Here is a 14,913-nt window from a genome sequence, read left to right as displayed (position 1 = left end):
CCTCCCAATCCAAAGTCATTGTGTATTTTCAGGCTACATTTATGGCCTAACCACAATAAACAAATAACTCCACCACCCACCCCATCCCCGAAGAAACGTCCACTATGAAGGCAGGGCATGAGAGGATATAAGAAAATATTTTTCATTTCCTCTAAGCTATTTAAATTATGTATGTGTGTATGCATGTGCACACGTGAAGCACACATTTTGGAAATACTAGGGATTGAACCTAGGTCATTATATATACCAAGCAAATGTTCTATGCTAATCAATATCCCTAGCCTCTTTTTATATTTTTATTTGAGATAGAATCTCACTAAGTGGTCTAAGCAGGCTTTGAACTCACTATGTAGCCCAGGCAAACCTTTCAACTGTGACTCTCCTGCTTCAGCCTTCCAAACAGCTGGAATTACAGGGCCCAGGCCACTAGAGCTGGCTTTTGAATCATACTCCGACTGCAACCTTAGGGGCTGCCTACTAGTTCAGTGGCCACTCCCTCATTATTTTCTTCTCCCTCCCCAACTTCTTCATCCTCTAACCAAATACAAGACATCTTTAATCCACACACTCACTCCCAGAATGTAAGTCATCACAAATTGGGGAAAAACTCTAGCCAAGAAAGAGACACACCGAACTGTAGTGCCCTTGTTCTTATTGTCATGACCTCTGAAATGCTGATGTTATACTCAACTGCAGTCATCTGCAAACCTTGAGTGCCCGTTGTGGGACACCAACAGCTGATATATGTCCCCGTTATGTCCTTCTGAGACACTCAAGTCCAACAACATTCTCAACAATCTCCATTTATTCCACTTTAAACATGTACAGAGTATGTGTATGGGCACTGTTAGAACTTAAAGCAAGGTCTACCTTTCCCAGACTAAGTTGTTTTGGGCATGATTACATTGATCAGATTGATAGATCAGAACTATAGCTAGAACTGAACAAAACAGGAAAAGCTTCCCACATGAAAAATGGGCTTTACAAACTTAAACAAGACAACATAAAGTTTCAATTCCTAAATAACAATGAATTACCAAAAAAGTGAACTGGTATAGAAACACTTAATCAAATAATCCTATTTTTATGAGGGAAATTATTGTAAGGTCCCTAGTATGAAAGACAGTAAACAATGAGTTGAGGGTCATTAAAAACATCTCAGTAGTAAAAATTTCCAACATCTCTCTTCTGTGTCTATATGCTGCCCAACTTAATGCCAAAAAGGAACCAAAATCAGATTTCTTCCAACCCAAGACTAAAAGACATGCCATGTTGGTTTTTAGGGAAACTGCACTTCCTGAATTAAACTAAGAAAATCAAAGTGTAGATGACAGGCCACTTTTCCTTCCCACTGTAATTTTCTTGAGTTGCTCTCTGAAGATCAAGACAAACAGCATTACAGTCTCAGACTCCTGAGTTCTTCTTACCTTGCTAATATGGCCAAGAGTAGGTACTCTTGTACAATTAAGACAAAAAGACATTAGACAACAAGACCTTAGGGCTCTGGCTCCTCTGTATTTGCTGCAAAATCCCCACTGATGGGCTAGAGATTGGAAGAGGAGGTAGAGATGTCCGTTTCAGACAACATGACAGCAGAACCCGAGCTGGACTTGAAGAACTGATTCTACTCAGGCAGGAGCAAACTGACATAATTAGAAAAGTATCACTCTGAATTCAGGAACAAGAGGCATTTGGTTGTAGATACAATTCCACTTGTAGGTCCTAACTTTAAATTTAGAGAAATACACTCATTGCATTAATATTATGGGTTGGGGTTTCTTACATGATTCCTAAATCCATCTATTATTTTGTTTGTTTGTTTGTGTAGTTTTGAAACAACTTACAGCTATGATAAGAAGACTAACACAGGCAGCCCTGGTTCAGGTGTGGTCTTTAGTCTCAGAAAGTCCATCGGTCATGGAGCTGGCTGTCATTGCTAAATCTGTTGCTTGCAGAGGCCTCAGAGCTCTGGGTTTGCCGAGTAGAGTCCTCACCATTTAAGCTCTTCCTACATACTGGGCATGTGTCATGCTGAAACAAAATGATATCAGTCCATGTCAACAGCACGGCCCGAGAAGCTGCGACTACCAAATACTCAAGAAACCCCCGAATCAAGCTGGGGAGATGGCTCAGTCAGTAAAATATTTACAAACAAATACAGAAGCCATGTAATGGGTTCCATGTAACCCATATAAAATGCCAGTGATAAATGTTTGTAAGCCCATTGCTGGGGAGGCAGAAATACAGACCTCTGGGGTCTGTGGCCAGCCAGCCCAGCCTGAGGTGTCGAGTTCCAGGCCAACCAACCTGAGACACCATCTCAAGAATCAAAATAAACACTTCTTAAGGAACGACATCTAAAGTTGACCTCTGGCCTTCCCAAGCACACACAGCCTGTGAACCCACATGCCACTTCACCCCCAATTATGATTGAAGGGACCCTGCCTAGCACTCACAAGGCCCTAGGTTCAACCCCTAGTACCACCAAAACAATAAAATAAATAATGAGTTGACAATGAGAAAGATACCATACCAGGATATCTCCTGCATAGAATTGTAAGCAGAATGGACAGAATTCTAAGCCAAGAAGTTAATAAACTAACACATAACAGCAAACAAAACTAATTGCTAACAGTGACCTGAATTATAACAGAAAGGGAACTATCAATCACTTCCCCATGGACTCTAGATGAGGCTAAGCAAACTTTAAAGGAGCAGAGAGGGGCTGGAGAGATGCTCAGTGGTTAAAAGCATGCACTGCTCTTGTAGAGTTCTGAGTTCAGTTCCCAGCACCCATGTGTTGCAACTGTCTGTAACCCAAGCTCCAGGGAATCCAATACCTTCTTCTAGCCTTTGAGGGCATCTGTACTCATGTGTACATACCCATTCCCACCACACACACATACATACACATGATTATAAATTTTAAATTAAATCTTTAAGGGGACAGAGAATAAAGTGTTCAAGGCTTTGCAGGCTATATCAGTTCCGGTACAACTCTTCAACCCTGCCCAGCTAGTACAGGAACAGCCACAGTCTGTTAAATGTGTTTCAGAAACACTTGATTTACAAGACCTGCTGGCATGCCACTGAGGCCTGTGTGCTACAGTATGCTCCCCTCTGGTCAGAAGCACTGCAGGGGATAATAATTGAACAGAACAACATAGACGACACTAGGAGCCAGCCAGGGAGGCTAACATCTGGTTTGTTTGGCTCTCTGAACTGCAATTCCTCCTTTACTCTGAGCCAGCTCATCGCAGCCAACAGGTAACTTGGCCGCCCGGTCACAGAGCAGAGGCAGCTGCACTCACCAGTTCTAACCAGGGCACGATGCAGCTGCTGTGAAAGAAGTGGTTGCAGGGTAACTGCCGGACCTTCTCTTCAACCGTGTAGTCCTCTTTGCACACCGGACACTCTAAACCCGTATCTGTTGGAGAAAGAGGGAGGTGCCTTTTAAAGTAACAAGCAAAAGGAAGGAAGGAAGGAAGGAAGGAAGGAAGGAAGGAAGGAAGGAAGGAAGGAAGGAAGGAAGGAAGGAAGGAAGGAAGGAAGGAAGGAAGGAAACGACCAGGCATGTGGTGCAGACCTATAACCCCAGCACAGGAGAGGAAGAAGCGCTGAAGGTCAAGGCTAATCAGGGCTACAAAGTCTACCTCAAAAACAAACAAATAAAAAAGAACAAGGCCACACAAGCTGTCTCCAACAACCAAGAAATGCGTTAATAAAAGGTGTTCCCCCACACACACACCAAGGGGGGAATTATGTCTCAGTGGTAGGAGATAAGAAGTATGAACTCTACTCAAAATGGAAACAGAAATGGCAGTGGACACAGAAACGAAAGAGGCTAACTCCAACAGACCTAGCAGGAATCATACAGTAGGCCCAATTCTGAGTGTAACAAGTTAAAATTATCAGAGTTGACCCAGTGAGATGGCTTAGAGAATAAAGGAGCTTGACACCAAGCCTGATGACCTGAGTTCAATCCCTGGGACCTGCATGGTGGAAAAAGAAAATCAACCCCCACCAAGTTATCCTTTTACCTAAACACATGCATTGTGGTACATGTGCACACATAAACAAAACAAACATAATTTTTAAATTGAAAAAATAAGCAGATGCCAGGCAGTGGTGGTGCACTACTTTAATCCCAACACTCAGGAGGTAGAGGCAGCTGATCTCTGAGTTTGAAGTCAGCCTGATCTACAAAGCAGTTTCAAGATAGGGCTACACAGAGAAACCCTGCCCCCCTGCTCCCCCCCTCCCCACCCCCACCCCCTTCCCAAAAAAAGAGATCAGAAGCCGGGTGGTGGTGGCCCACGCCTTTAATCCCAGCACTCGGGAGGCAGAGGCAGGCGGATCTCTGTGAGTTTGAGGCCAGCCTGGTCTCCAAAGCGAGTTCCAGGTAATGCACAAAGCTACACAGAGAAACCCTGTCTCGAAAAACCAAAAAAAAAAAAAAAAAAAAAAAAAAAAAAAAAAGAAAAAAAAAAAAAAAAAAGAAAAAAGAAAGAAAAAAGAAAGAAAGAAAAAAAGAGATCAGAAACTTATTTATCTATAAAATAAAAAAAGGAAAACATCCTCCCAAACGTGTGCCAGCCTCCGCCAGCCAGTCTTTGCCTAGAAAACAGTGACATGACTAAGGGACTGGTCTCAGCAACCTTAGTAGTGTCTAGTCAGTGTTTGGACCACCTTCACCTGCTCTCTTCCTTACTCTGCTCTCCTCGGTCCTCTGAGGTTGGGGATTAAGGCTCTCCCCAGAGGTGTCGCCACAGAACTACAGGAGACAAGTGCACTCAGACGCCAACCAACCAGCAGAAGACTGTGGCTTCAGAGGGAATGGCTATTAGTCTTGCAAGTTCTAAGTGGCAAATTCTGAACTGCAGAAATATGGTCAACAGTATACAATAGTAGACTGCTGAGCTATGCTCCAGGCTCTAATGGTGATCAAGGCATTTGGGTAAGACAGCCCCTTAAAAGATTCCTTCCTTCCTTTCAGTTCCACACCCTCACCCTAATTTCACCTTCCACTTCTCATGTGAAGTCTACTACAACAGCCTTCTAGGCAGCACCCCAACTTTAACCCTTTAGCAATCCAAACTTCACCTCCAGCTAATTTCATCTAATACCAGCTTCAGGGTAAGCCCCAATTCATCTCTGCGTGGACTCTCAGCTAGCACCTCAAAATCAGTAAGTTCAGAATGAAAACCGTCACAGTATCTCCTTACGCAGACCAGGGCCAATGCATGGTCCCATTACCCGATGGTGGCAGTGTCACCTTTAGAGTGCTCTGGAATCTTCTAATGCCTCTAATAATCCTTTTGCCTCCTTCACATTACTATGTAGTCAGTAATACAACTAATGTTTTTTTCAAAATTGAACTTTTCTTTCTTTTTTTTCTGAAGATCTTACTATGTAGCCCTAGCTAGCCTAGAACTCACCATGTAGACCAGGTTGGCCTTGAACTCAGAGATCTGCCTGTCTCTGCCTCTCTAGTGCTGGGATTAAAGGTGTGTGCCTCCATGTCCTAATTCAAAATTACACTTCTAGACATACCTTTTGCTGTCTGTCAGCACTGGCACCATCACTAGAACGCCATCTGAACTAAAGCGAGAGCCTCCCTATTTTCTGTGTCCACTCTCTTCCTTCCACGTTCTCTGACACATTATTACTTCCAGAGACCCTTCCTAAAGATCTGACACCCCTCCCTCCCCCATCTGAGGACCCCTTTCAGAAGGTCAAGTGACTGAAGAACACCTACACAGTCGTCATGTTTGAGTCAGCTATAAACCACTTTTTGTTTTGTTTTGTTTTTCTCTCATACGTTACATCCTGACCTCAGTTTCCCCTCCCTCCACTCCTCCCAGTATCCCCACACCTCCCCTCTCCTCCAGATCCACTCCTTCTCTGATAAACAGCTCTTATTAGATCTGGAGTGGACTCTGATGTGAGAAGCAGAGGAAGGGACTTGTTGCAGAAAAACCTTCAAACTGCAAGAGAAGTTTCAAGATGTTTTAGCTAGTAGAAAAGTTTTCAAACAAACTACACCTCACATGTGAAACAAATCTCCAGCCTCATATTTGTCCTCTTCTTCTCCTTATGATATCATGTGCCCAACACTATTTTCAACATCTTTTTGAATCATTTAGTGAGTTTTGTTTCCAATAGTAAGGTCTTGTACTGATTATAATCAAGCTTTATACAAACGACTGCATCTCTTCATTTCCAATGGGATCTAGAAAGTAGGCATGCTAACTAGGTTCTCCACAGCTGGTAGCCAGACAGGAATGTTAGGAAACCGTAGCTTTAGAATAGAAATGCACTGAACGTTAGATCAGATACTATAAGATGTCATAACAAATATGAAAATAACTTACCAACTTGTTCCTGAGTTACTGTCACTGTGGGGAGAGAAGTGATCTTTTCCTTATCAGCTGGAGGGGGACCTGTGTTTTCTAGCTGTCCTAGAAGCTACAAAAAGAAAACGCAGCAATGTTCATTATTTCAGTATCTGGAGAGGAGCCACTCCAGCTGGGAACAAACAGTGCAGGCATTAAGAATGTTCACTGCTCTTAACTTCTGCAGGACTCCAAGAGGCCAGGTCCCCTTCCAGGTGCTGGAACACTCACAGCTGCTTCACAAGGTCAGAGTGACACCAGTATAAGCCATGACTATAAGACAGACTCTTAACTGAAAGGCTCACCTTTGGGCACAAAACAAATTTAAGATACTGAGAGTTGTGATGTCCTGAATAAAATTACAGCTAATAAAAAGTAACAGCTAACTGGTTCAAACTTTCATTCGGTCAGAAGGTGGGAGTATGAAAAGCAGCAAAAAGCCAAGAAATGGGTGTATTACTGTATATGAGAAGACTCCGAAATAAATAACATGCTTTCTCTTCTCAGCAGTCCACAGGGAAGTGAAAAGCAGTCAAGTTAAGTGAACACAAGCAAGTGGAAGCCACTGCACACAGCATGGACGGTCTGGTCTCTGCTTCCTTCCTCTACTTTGCTCCATCTAGCAGAAGTCCCTGCTTCAACGTGCGAAACCCTAGGTTTTGGTGAGAAGCATCTGCTCCTCAGAGGACTAAACAAGAGGACAAAATTACTGCTTTGTTACAGGAGAAGTTCTTTACTTCCTCTAGAGGTAAAATCATCTTCTAGAAATCCCCCGATGCCTAGTAGGAACATGGAAACTAGGCTAAACCCACAGCCCTTCCATCCATTTAGTAAAAACAGAAACCCAAAAGCTCAAAATATCAGTGAAAGCAGAGTGATTGCCATTTCAGAAAGTAGCAGAAGGATGCAGGAAGCCTGTGGACCCATGAGACACACTGACAGACACCCTCTCAAAAGGCTCCTCACCTGGGTTACAATGGCATCAAGCCCTGTCTGACCCCAGGCATAGTCCCCAGGGTTGGAGTGCAGCATCCCGCTCCTATACGTGAGATGAGACAGACAGGATTAGGTGGGGTGACCAGGCTCGGCCTTATACCACAGGGGAAACTAGCAATGCGACTCTGCTCTCTCAGAGCTGAAAGTCACTAGTCCTCTAGAATCGAGAGGTAAAGAAATTCTCTGTATTTGAAAGATCAGCCAGATTATCTAGAGATATGCTTCCATTCTCAACAAATTTGACCTAACTAGAACAAAATGTGATGCCATCTAAAATGCCACATAACACCCCAGAGCAAAAAGAGCTCACTGCCTGTGGGTAAAGAAAAGTTTGTTTTGGCTGACCCAAATCTACAGCAGACTCCCCTCACTCAAAGAGGCCGCACATGCCCTGCACAGTAAGGACTTCCTGGTGGAGAAGCAGCCACACAGTTCCTGTGGATTATGACCAGCACTTACAAAGGGGCTTGGCCAGACTTCTTCCTTGGTGCCGTTGATGCAGTACCCTGGATGAAGGCACAGGCTCTAGCTAGACCACATTTAAAGTACGCGGAGGCTATCAAATGGGATAAATGTGGGAGGGACTGAGATCCCTCTGAACAGAAACCCTTCCTTCTGCAGCAACATTAGAAGTCACAAATGACTAGAGCAAAGACGGCTCTTGAAGACACTCTGTGATCCCTGCCATGCCCAAGTGTCACTCTGACACTGAACTACCTGTGTCTTTGGTTTGTTTTCAGAAACTTCCTCACTCTGAGAAAAGAAAGTAGAATGTTATATTTTCAACTTCAGAAATTCTTAAAGCACAAAATCTTCCTGTTTGGTCCACACGGAAAACTCACAAAGCAGATACCAAACCTGGCAGGAGGGACCAGGTCGTTCCCCACCTCAACATTATCCTCAGACCAAGGCAGAAAAGGAACCAGGTATATCCAGCCAATATCTTAAGGCACCAGGACCGCTGTCCTGAGCACCCACAGGAAGAGTCAGTTCTGCTTGGGTTTGGGTTCGGCAAACGATGGCAGTCTAACCTCCCAGGCACATCCACATACTCACCTGTGCAGCTTTCCCTGTCTCTAAGCTACAGAAATGATAGCATTTACAGTGGTACTACACAAGCAGAATAATACAGACAAAGAATGGTCACTCACCAAGAAAAGGGATGTGGGGATCCAGGAATTGCAGAATTCGCAAAGAATCCTGCAAAGATCTGTTGTATTATTCTGTTAAAAGAGGGGAAAAAATGACATAAAACAACACACAGAAATATTCTACAATCATGGCTGACTAATCAACAACCAATACCTTAAGCCACAATTGTTTTCAACTGATATACAAAAGATAGCAGCAGAAATCAGTCCACTGCCTGTAGTGCATTATTGCTCTTTGTGGGTTCTTCCATCTTAAAGATGAATACTATTTTTTTGTCAATGAGGTTAGAAAAAAACCCTGATGTTATGATGTAGTTCTTAAAACATTCCCTTGGGTCTATGATACTAATGTGAGAAAGGGTTCGAAGAATGATGACCCAGGGGCATTCAGGACCCATCATTCCTTTTTAACAAGGGCATTAAGCTAATCAACATAACTTTGACAGTAGCTAATATTAGACCAAAGGACAAATACGTCTACAAACTATTCAATATTTCTCTCCCTTTCAAACTTAGTGATCCACATCTTACAGACAAGATATGGAAGAAGTGACTGTGTGGCTTGTAAGATTAGCATACAAAAAGTTATCATCATGATTTTTTTCCTTCTACTTCTGTCTATATGGGATCACTGAGTAGATACCCTAAAAGAGCCAGCTGCCAAGTCATGGGGACAGTCAAAGCACTCTATGGGAAGAGCCATAGTGAGGAAACTAAGGCTTCCTTCTAATAAGGAGGAGACATCCTGGGAGCACATCTTCCATACCCAGTTCAGTATTCAGATGACTATGCCCACAATGTCACACTATATTTATTTTTAATTTGTTTATTTTTATGTATATGGGTATTTTGCCTGCTTGGTGTCTGGGCATGCAGTGTCCATAGAAAGCAGAAGAGGGCGTCAGATCCCCTGGAACTGGAGTTACATCAGAGCCAAGCCACCATGTGCGTGCTTGAAATTGAACCAGGATCCACCAGAAGAGCAGCCAGTACTCTTAACTGTTGACCAGGTCTCCAGCCCAGCACTGACTCTTAGTTGAAAGGTGTTTAGTAGTAGTTCCTTCTGTGTTCCTGGTTTTAGTGAGAGGGGATCAGTTTCTTTTTAAAGCAGGTTTGCTTTTGGTTCCCAAGAGGGTTATTAATCTTGATTGCCACCTCAGGCTCCTGCCCAGGGTTCCCACCGTGCGGGCTGTACCCTTCCTTCCTCCCTCCTGCTGCTTCTGTCAGGTGTTCTGTCCCGGAAGTGCACAGAACCACTGATACGGCTCCTAACGTATGGCCTGTTCTTAAAAAGAAGTTTAGTTTTCAGGGTATAGTGCTCATCCCTACAATCCAGTAACAGGGAGGCTGAGGCAGGAAGATTGAAAGGTTTGAGGCCAGTCTGGGCTACATAGGATACTTCAGGCAAGACACGGCAATGCTCTGCCTTAAAAAAAGAAACAAACAAACAAAAAACATGATGTTATGGCAGGAATAGTGATCTCTTTCTTTTTGGAACTTAAGTCTTAACAGGATGCAAGATGTTAATAACCTTGTGTTTTAGTCCCAACACCACACCCTGGGTAAACTGTCAAGCCATGAGTTCTTGAGGCTGGGCAGTCAATGGGGCGTGTCCCTCCTCATGCCCACTCTGCTGTCCTGCCATCATCCAGGCCTTCCATCCACCGAGGGCAGAGGCAGCAGCTACAAGCAGACCGTCGTCACAAGGTAAAACCTAGAGTTCTCCTGGGATAGTTAGAAGGAAGTGTGTGTGTGTGTGTGTGTGTGTGTGTGTGTGTGTGTGTGTTGGGAGATATATACTAGATTCCTTATAGTAGACTTAGGGAGTCTCAACAGTGAAAAATGGGTTCCACACCAATTCCCTATTTCAAGAACCCTCAGAAAGTAATCTGGTATTTTCTAATCTTATTTCAAGATATGGTCTCTACCTGGTAAGAAAAGTTAAGTGGAAAAAAAAAAACCTACTACTGACTATATAGTTTGGACATCTAAAAACATGCAGGTTCAATTTACAATACAACATCTAAATGAAATTAAAAACAGGTGGGTCTATTTAAAGAAATCACAATAGTGATTATACAAAGGAAAGACTTCATCAAGAAATAATTTAAATGACCAAAATGTACAAAACATTTTGAGAAACCCAAAATCTTAACTTACAACACCTACAATGAGAATAAAATAAAAATCCTCAGAAGATTGATACACATGGAAAAATGTTGAGTGTACAGTACAATTCATCTAACACATGCTTTTTCTTGTTGCTTAGTTTGCTTTTGTTTTACCTTTTAGCTAAAGGCTCATGTAGTCTAGGCTGGCCTCAAGCTCATTACACAGCTTAGGCTAGCCTTGAACTCCAGATTCTCCTGCCTTCACCTCGCAAGAGCTGGGGTTACAAGTCTGTGCTATCACATGCTGCTCGGACATACCATTTATTCCACTGTCACTGATTAGCAGACACTGTGGCTGGCTAATCACAAATACATGCTCAACACCATTCTCCTTGCCATCTCTCAGGAGAGGACAGAAAGCTGAATCTATACTCAGCTAGCTTTCTGTACATCTGTGCGCAGGAAGAATGGGGCACAGGGAACATTCTTAGCACAGAGTGTGAAGGCAGTAGAAAAAAATTCCCTCTCCTTTAACAAAATTTAATATAAAGCAGGCTTGGTGGCACACTCCTATAATCCCAGAAACTGGGAGCCTAAGGCAGGAGGACTGGAGTTCAAAGCCAGCTGGGCTACTGGGGAGATGTAAATAGCTTATGGAAACTGGTTCTAAGTGGGGGATGACAGAGACATTTCACATTAAGCCAATGTTGTCATCTATTTAAATCCTGGCCTTTGCTTCTGTTGTGATATAAATGACAATGGCCCCCAATGGATGGACCGGTTTGGGAAGCAACAAGAGGTGTGACCTTGTTGGAGATGTGTCACCGAGGGCAGGCAGCCTTTGAGGTTTCCAAAGCCCACGGTATTCCCAGTGTACCCTCTCTCTGCCTCCTACTTGCGGATCAAGCTATGAGCTCAGCTGCTCCAGTCAAGGTGTCTACTGACTGCCGCCATGCTGTCCTGCCAGGATGGACACTTAGCCCTCTGAAACCAGAAGCCCAATTACACTCTTCTTTTAGAAGTTGCCTTGTCACAGTGTTTTATCACAGCATAGAAAAGTAACTAAGACAGATCCCAATGTTATATAATATACTTGATATACCTCTTGGTATCTTTCAAACGTTTTCTTTTTACTTTTTCTTTCTTTTCATCTCTCTATTTCCTTCCCTCCCTCCCTCCCTCCCTCCCTCTCTACCTTGGAGGCATAGTCTCACTGTGCAATCCTGGAACTCACTCTATAGACCGGAAGGGCCAAAAAGTCATAGAAATCTGTCTGTCCCTGCCTCCCTAGCACTGGGAACAAAAGATTGTCACCAAATTCTTTTTTGAAAGATGGTCTCGATATTTAACCCAGGTTGGTCTTGAACTCATGATCCTCCTCAGACTCCCAAATGCTTATAAGCATGAACTACCAAACCCAGTTTCTTCTAAAATGCTGATAAATCCTCTGTGTTAATCTGACACACTTATAAAAATGCTACAGAAGTGTATTAGATTCATCACTCTTTATTTTATCATCAATCTGATAATACTTAAATATGACATTCAATTTAGTTTCATTTTCATCCTGTCTATATTTCTGTCTTGTCCACGAAAGTAAGGTTGAGAACCTCATAAGATTAGATTATGCCAGTATGTCGTCCCCTGAAACAACCCTTAAGAACTCAAAACAACTCACCCTTCAATAGCTGGCGACCTGTCAGGACGAGTACTTCCTCGAGATCTGTATCTTCTCGTCACTGGCAACCTTGGAGGCCGACTTGGTCCCCAAAAATCAGTGTGAGTTTGGTGACCTCTCTCACTGGCTCTATTATCTTGGTCCAGTGGATTGCTAGTTAGAAATGGTCTAAAATCTTGTAAAAACATTGTGTGATCCAGACGGTCCCAGAGCTAGCAACAACAAATTTTTTTAAAAAAAGCACACATCAGAAAAAGGAAAGAAAGGAGTTACTTTTAACACTTCGAAATTCCAACAGCTCCAAAATAGTGAAATATATTTCCCTAATTCTATAAAGAGCACTTGCCTAGAATGAGGAAGGCTCTTAGCTTAATCCCTAGCATTGGTTGATATTTGTAAATAAATAAATAATCAGATAAATAAATAACTTAAAACTTAATTAATTTTCCTCAGATGTAAGAAAGCAAACAAATGCCTAGCTCCTTTCCCTAACAGTTACCTGAGATCCATATCCACATGCCTCTGACCATCTCCCCTTCAGAAATATAATATGAGCTAAAGGTCCATCCCATGTATAACTAACAATTCAGATCAATATTATACCTTCGTGTTTTGTCACAAGTGGAGTCTATATTCCCAACAAAACAAACACATTTCTCAACTGTAAAGAGCACGTCGTCACCAGGAAGTAAAGATGTCTGTCTATAAACACTCCTCTTAACTTGGCACTTGCATCAGAGAGAGGCTGTGTCAATTCTGTGACAAAGCAGTGTGGCTGTATCTGAGAAGAGCACTATGTTGTACACATTTTCATCATTAATATGGGTAGGAGAAAGGCTGGGTTTGGGAGGAAAATCACTAAGCAAAGGGGAAAAGGAAAAGTAAATTAACATGTTTTAAAGCTTTTTTTAAAACTTTGTGTGTCTCTGTGAGTGGGTTTGCATGCACGAGTGCAGGGTTCAAAGAGGTCAGAAGAGGACACGGGATCCCCTGTAGCTAAGGTTACAAGCCGTTGGAAGCCACAGAACATGGGTGCTGGGAATCCAACAGAGTCCTCCTCAAGTCCTAACCGCTGAGCCATCTCTCCAGTTCAAAACAAGTTTTCTCAAAAAGAGACTCTTCTGCTTCAAAAGAATTTTATTTTCAAGTAGGAAAATATAGATACCAATCCCCCAAAATACCCCTACCCCAGGAAAGAAAAAGAAATTGCTATGGTTAGAAGCTGAAAAGTCGCCGGGCAGTGGTGACGCACACCTTTAATCCCAGCACTTGGAGGCAGAGCCAGGCAGATCTCTGTGAGTTCAAGGTCAGCCTGGTCTACGAGATCCAGGACAGGCACCAAATCTACACAGAGAAACCCTGTCTTGAAAAACAACAACAATAACAACAAGCTGAAAAGTCTCCCACAGCCCTCTTGGGGGCTACAGGCGGTGGCTGCAGCACCAGCTGTCTCTCTGCTTCCTAGTTTGTGATGAAGTGAACAGTCTCTGCCACCTGCTCCTACTACCATGAGCCGAATTGTCCCACTATGCTTTCCCTGTCACAGTGAACTACAACATGGAAATCATGAACCAGAATAAACCACGCTCTCCTTAAACTGTCTCTGCTGGGAACTGTAGTCACACAGACAACTAATACGATACAAAGTAACTAATGCAGAAACTCTAATGTGGTAGCTGCAGGCAAGTATTATAGAAGATAAAGGCTTACACTGCCTCAGGAAGCTGCCATAGCATTCTCTTCAGCAGCACTATGTCATGGACATTTTATGGATTGAGACTACCATCATAATATGCTCAATACATGTAAAATAACATGAAAGAGGTTAAAACAGACATCCTAAGTCCATAAAGCATCTCTTAGTTTACAGTTCTAAAGCTACTGCAATTCTCTATGCATCCTTCTCACTACCTCCAAAAGTAAATGCTATCCAAATATTTTGTTACAATTCATTAGCTTTTTTTATTTTTTATTTTAAATGTCTGTTAGCATAAATTAATTATACATGTAGACAATGTATTTTTATCACACACACTGCCTGTGTGTTTGATTGTAATTGGCCCCATAATCTCATAGGGAGTGGCACTATTAAAAGGTATGGCTTTGTTGGAGTGGGTGTGGCCTTGTTGGAGAGAAGTGTGTCACTGTGGGGGTGGGCTTTGAGGTTTCTTATGCTCAGGACACCGCCCAGTGTCTAAGTTGACTTCCTGTTGCCTCAAAGATGTGGACTCTGGGCTACTCCAGCACCGTGTCTGCCTGCTGCCGCCATGCTCCCACCATGGTGATAATGGACTGAACCTCTGAAACTGTAAGCGAGCACCCAATCAAATGTTTCCTTTAAGAGTTGCTGTGGCCATGGTGTCCTTTGACAGCAATAGAATCCTCACTGAGGCGCTGCCCATTCAATTCTTTCGTCCTTCTTCACTCCTGCTGTCCCTTACGATTCCCAGCCAACTCCCTCCTACTTCAATGCCTCTTCTGCTTTGTTTTTGTTTGGTTTTGTCACGGTTTTCTTCTGTGTGGATGTTTTTGGTGACCCAATGAGTTTCAGCATAGTTGCTCACAAGGGCATAAAGTCAGGC

The 14,913-nt window shown here is 43.0% G+C and overlaps 1 protein-coding gene across 1 annotated transcript in view; it reads right to left on the bottom strand.

Annotated features, from left to right (window-relative positions):
* Window positions 1–787: 787 nt before the first annotated feature.
* Rnf115 (ring finger protein 115) overlaps window positions 788–14,913 on the bottom strand; it is a 68,135-nt gene continuing 54,009 nt past the window's right edge. Inside the window, exons 4-9 of the mRNA XM_028854118.2 lie at window positions 12,332–12,543; window positions 8,543–8,614; window positions 7,362–7,434; window positions 6,375–6,468; window positions 3,312–3,427; window positions 788–2,031 (exon numbers count right to left, since the gene is read on the bottom strand). Of these exons, the coding sequence (XP_028709951.1) occupies window positions 1,900–2,031; window positions 3,312–3,427; window positions 6,375–6,468; window positions 7,362–7,434; window positions 8,543–8,614; window positions 12,332–12,543 (699 nt within the window). The 3' untranslated portion in view covers window positions 788–1,899. The remainder of the gene's footprint in view (window positions 2,032–3,311; window positions 3,428–6,374; window positions 6,469–7,361; window positions 7,435–8,542; window positions 8,615–12,331; window positions 12,544–14,913) is intronic.

Source organism: Peromyscus leucopus, chromosome 6 (genome assembly GCF_004664715.2).
Source record: "Peromyscus leucopus breed LL Stock chromosome 6, UCI_PerLeu_2.1, whole genome shotgun sequence".
Lineage (NCBI taxonomy): Eukaryota > Metazoa > Chordata > Mammalia > Rodentia > Cricetidae > Peromyscus > Peromyscus leucopus.
This window is presented reverse-complemented; position numbering and strand designations above follow the sequence as displayed.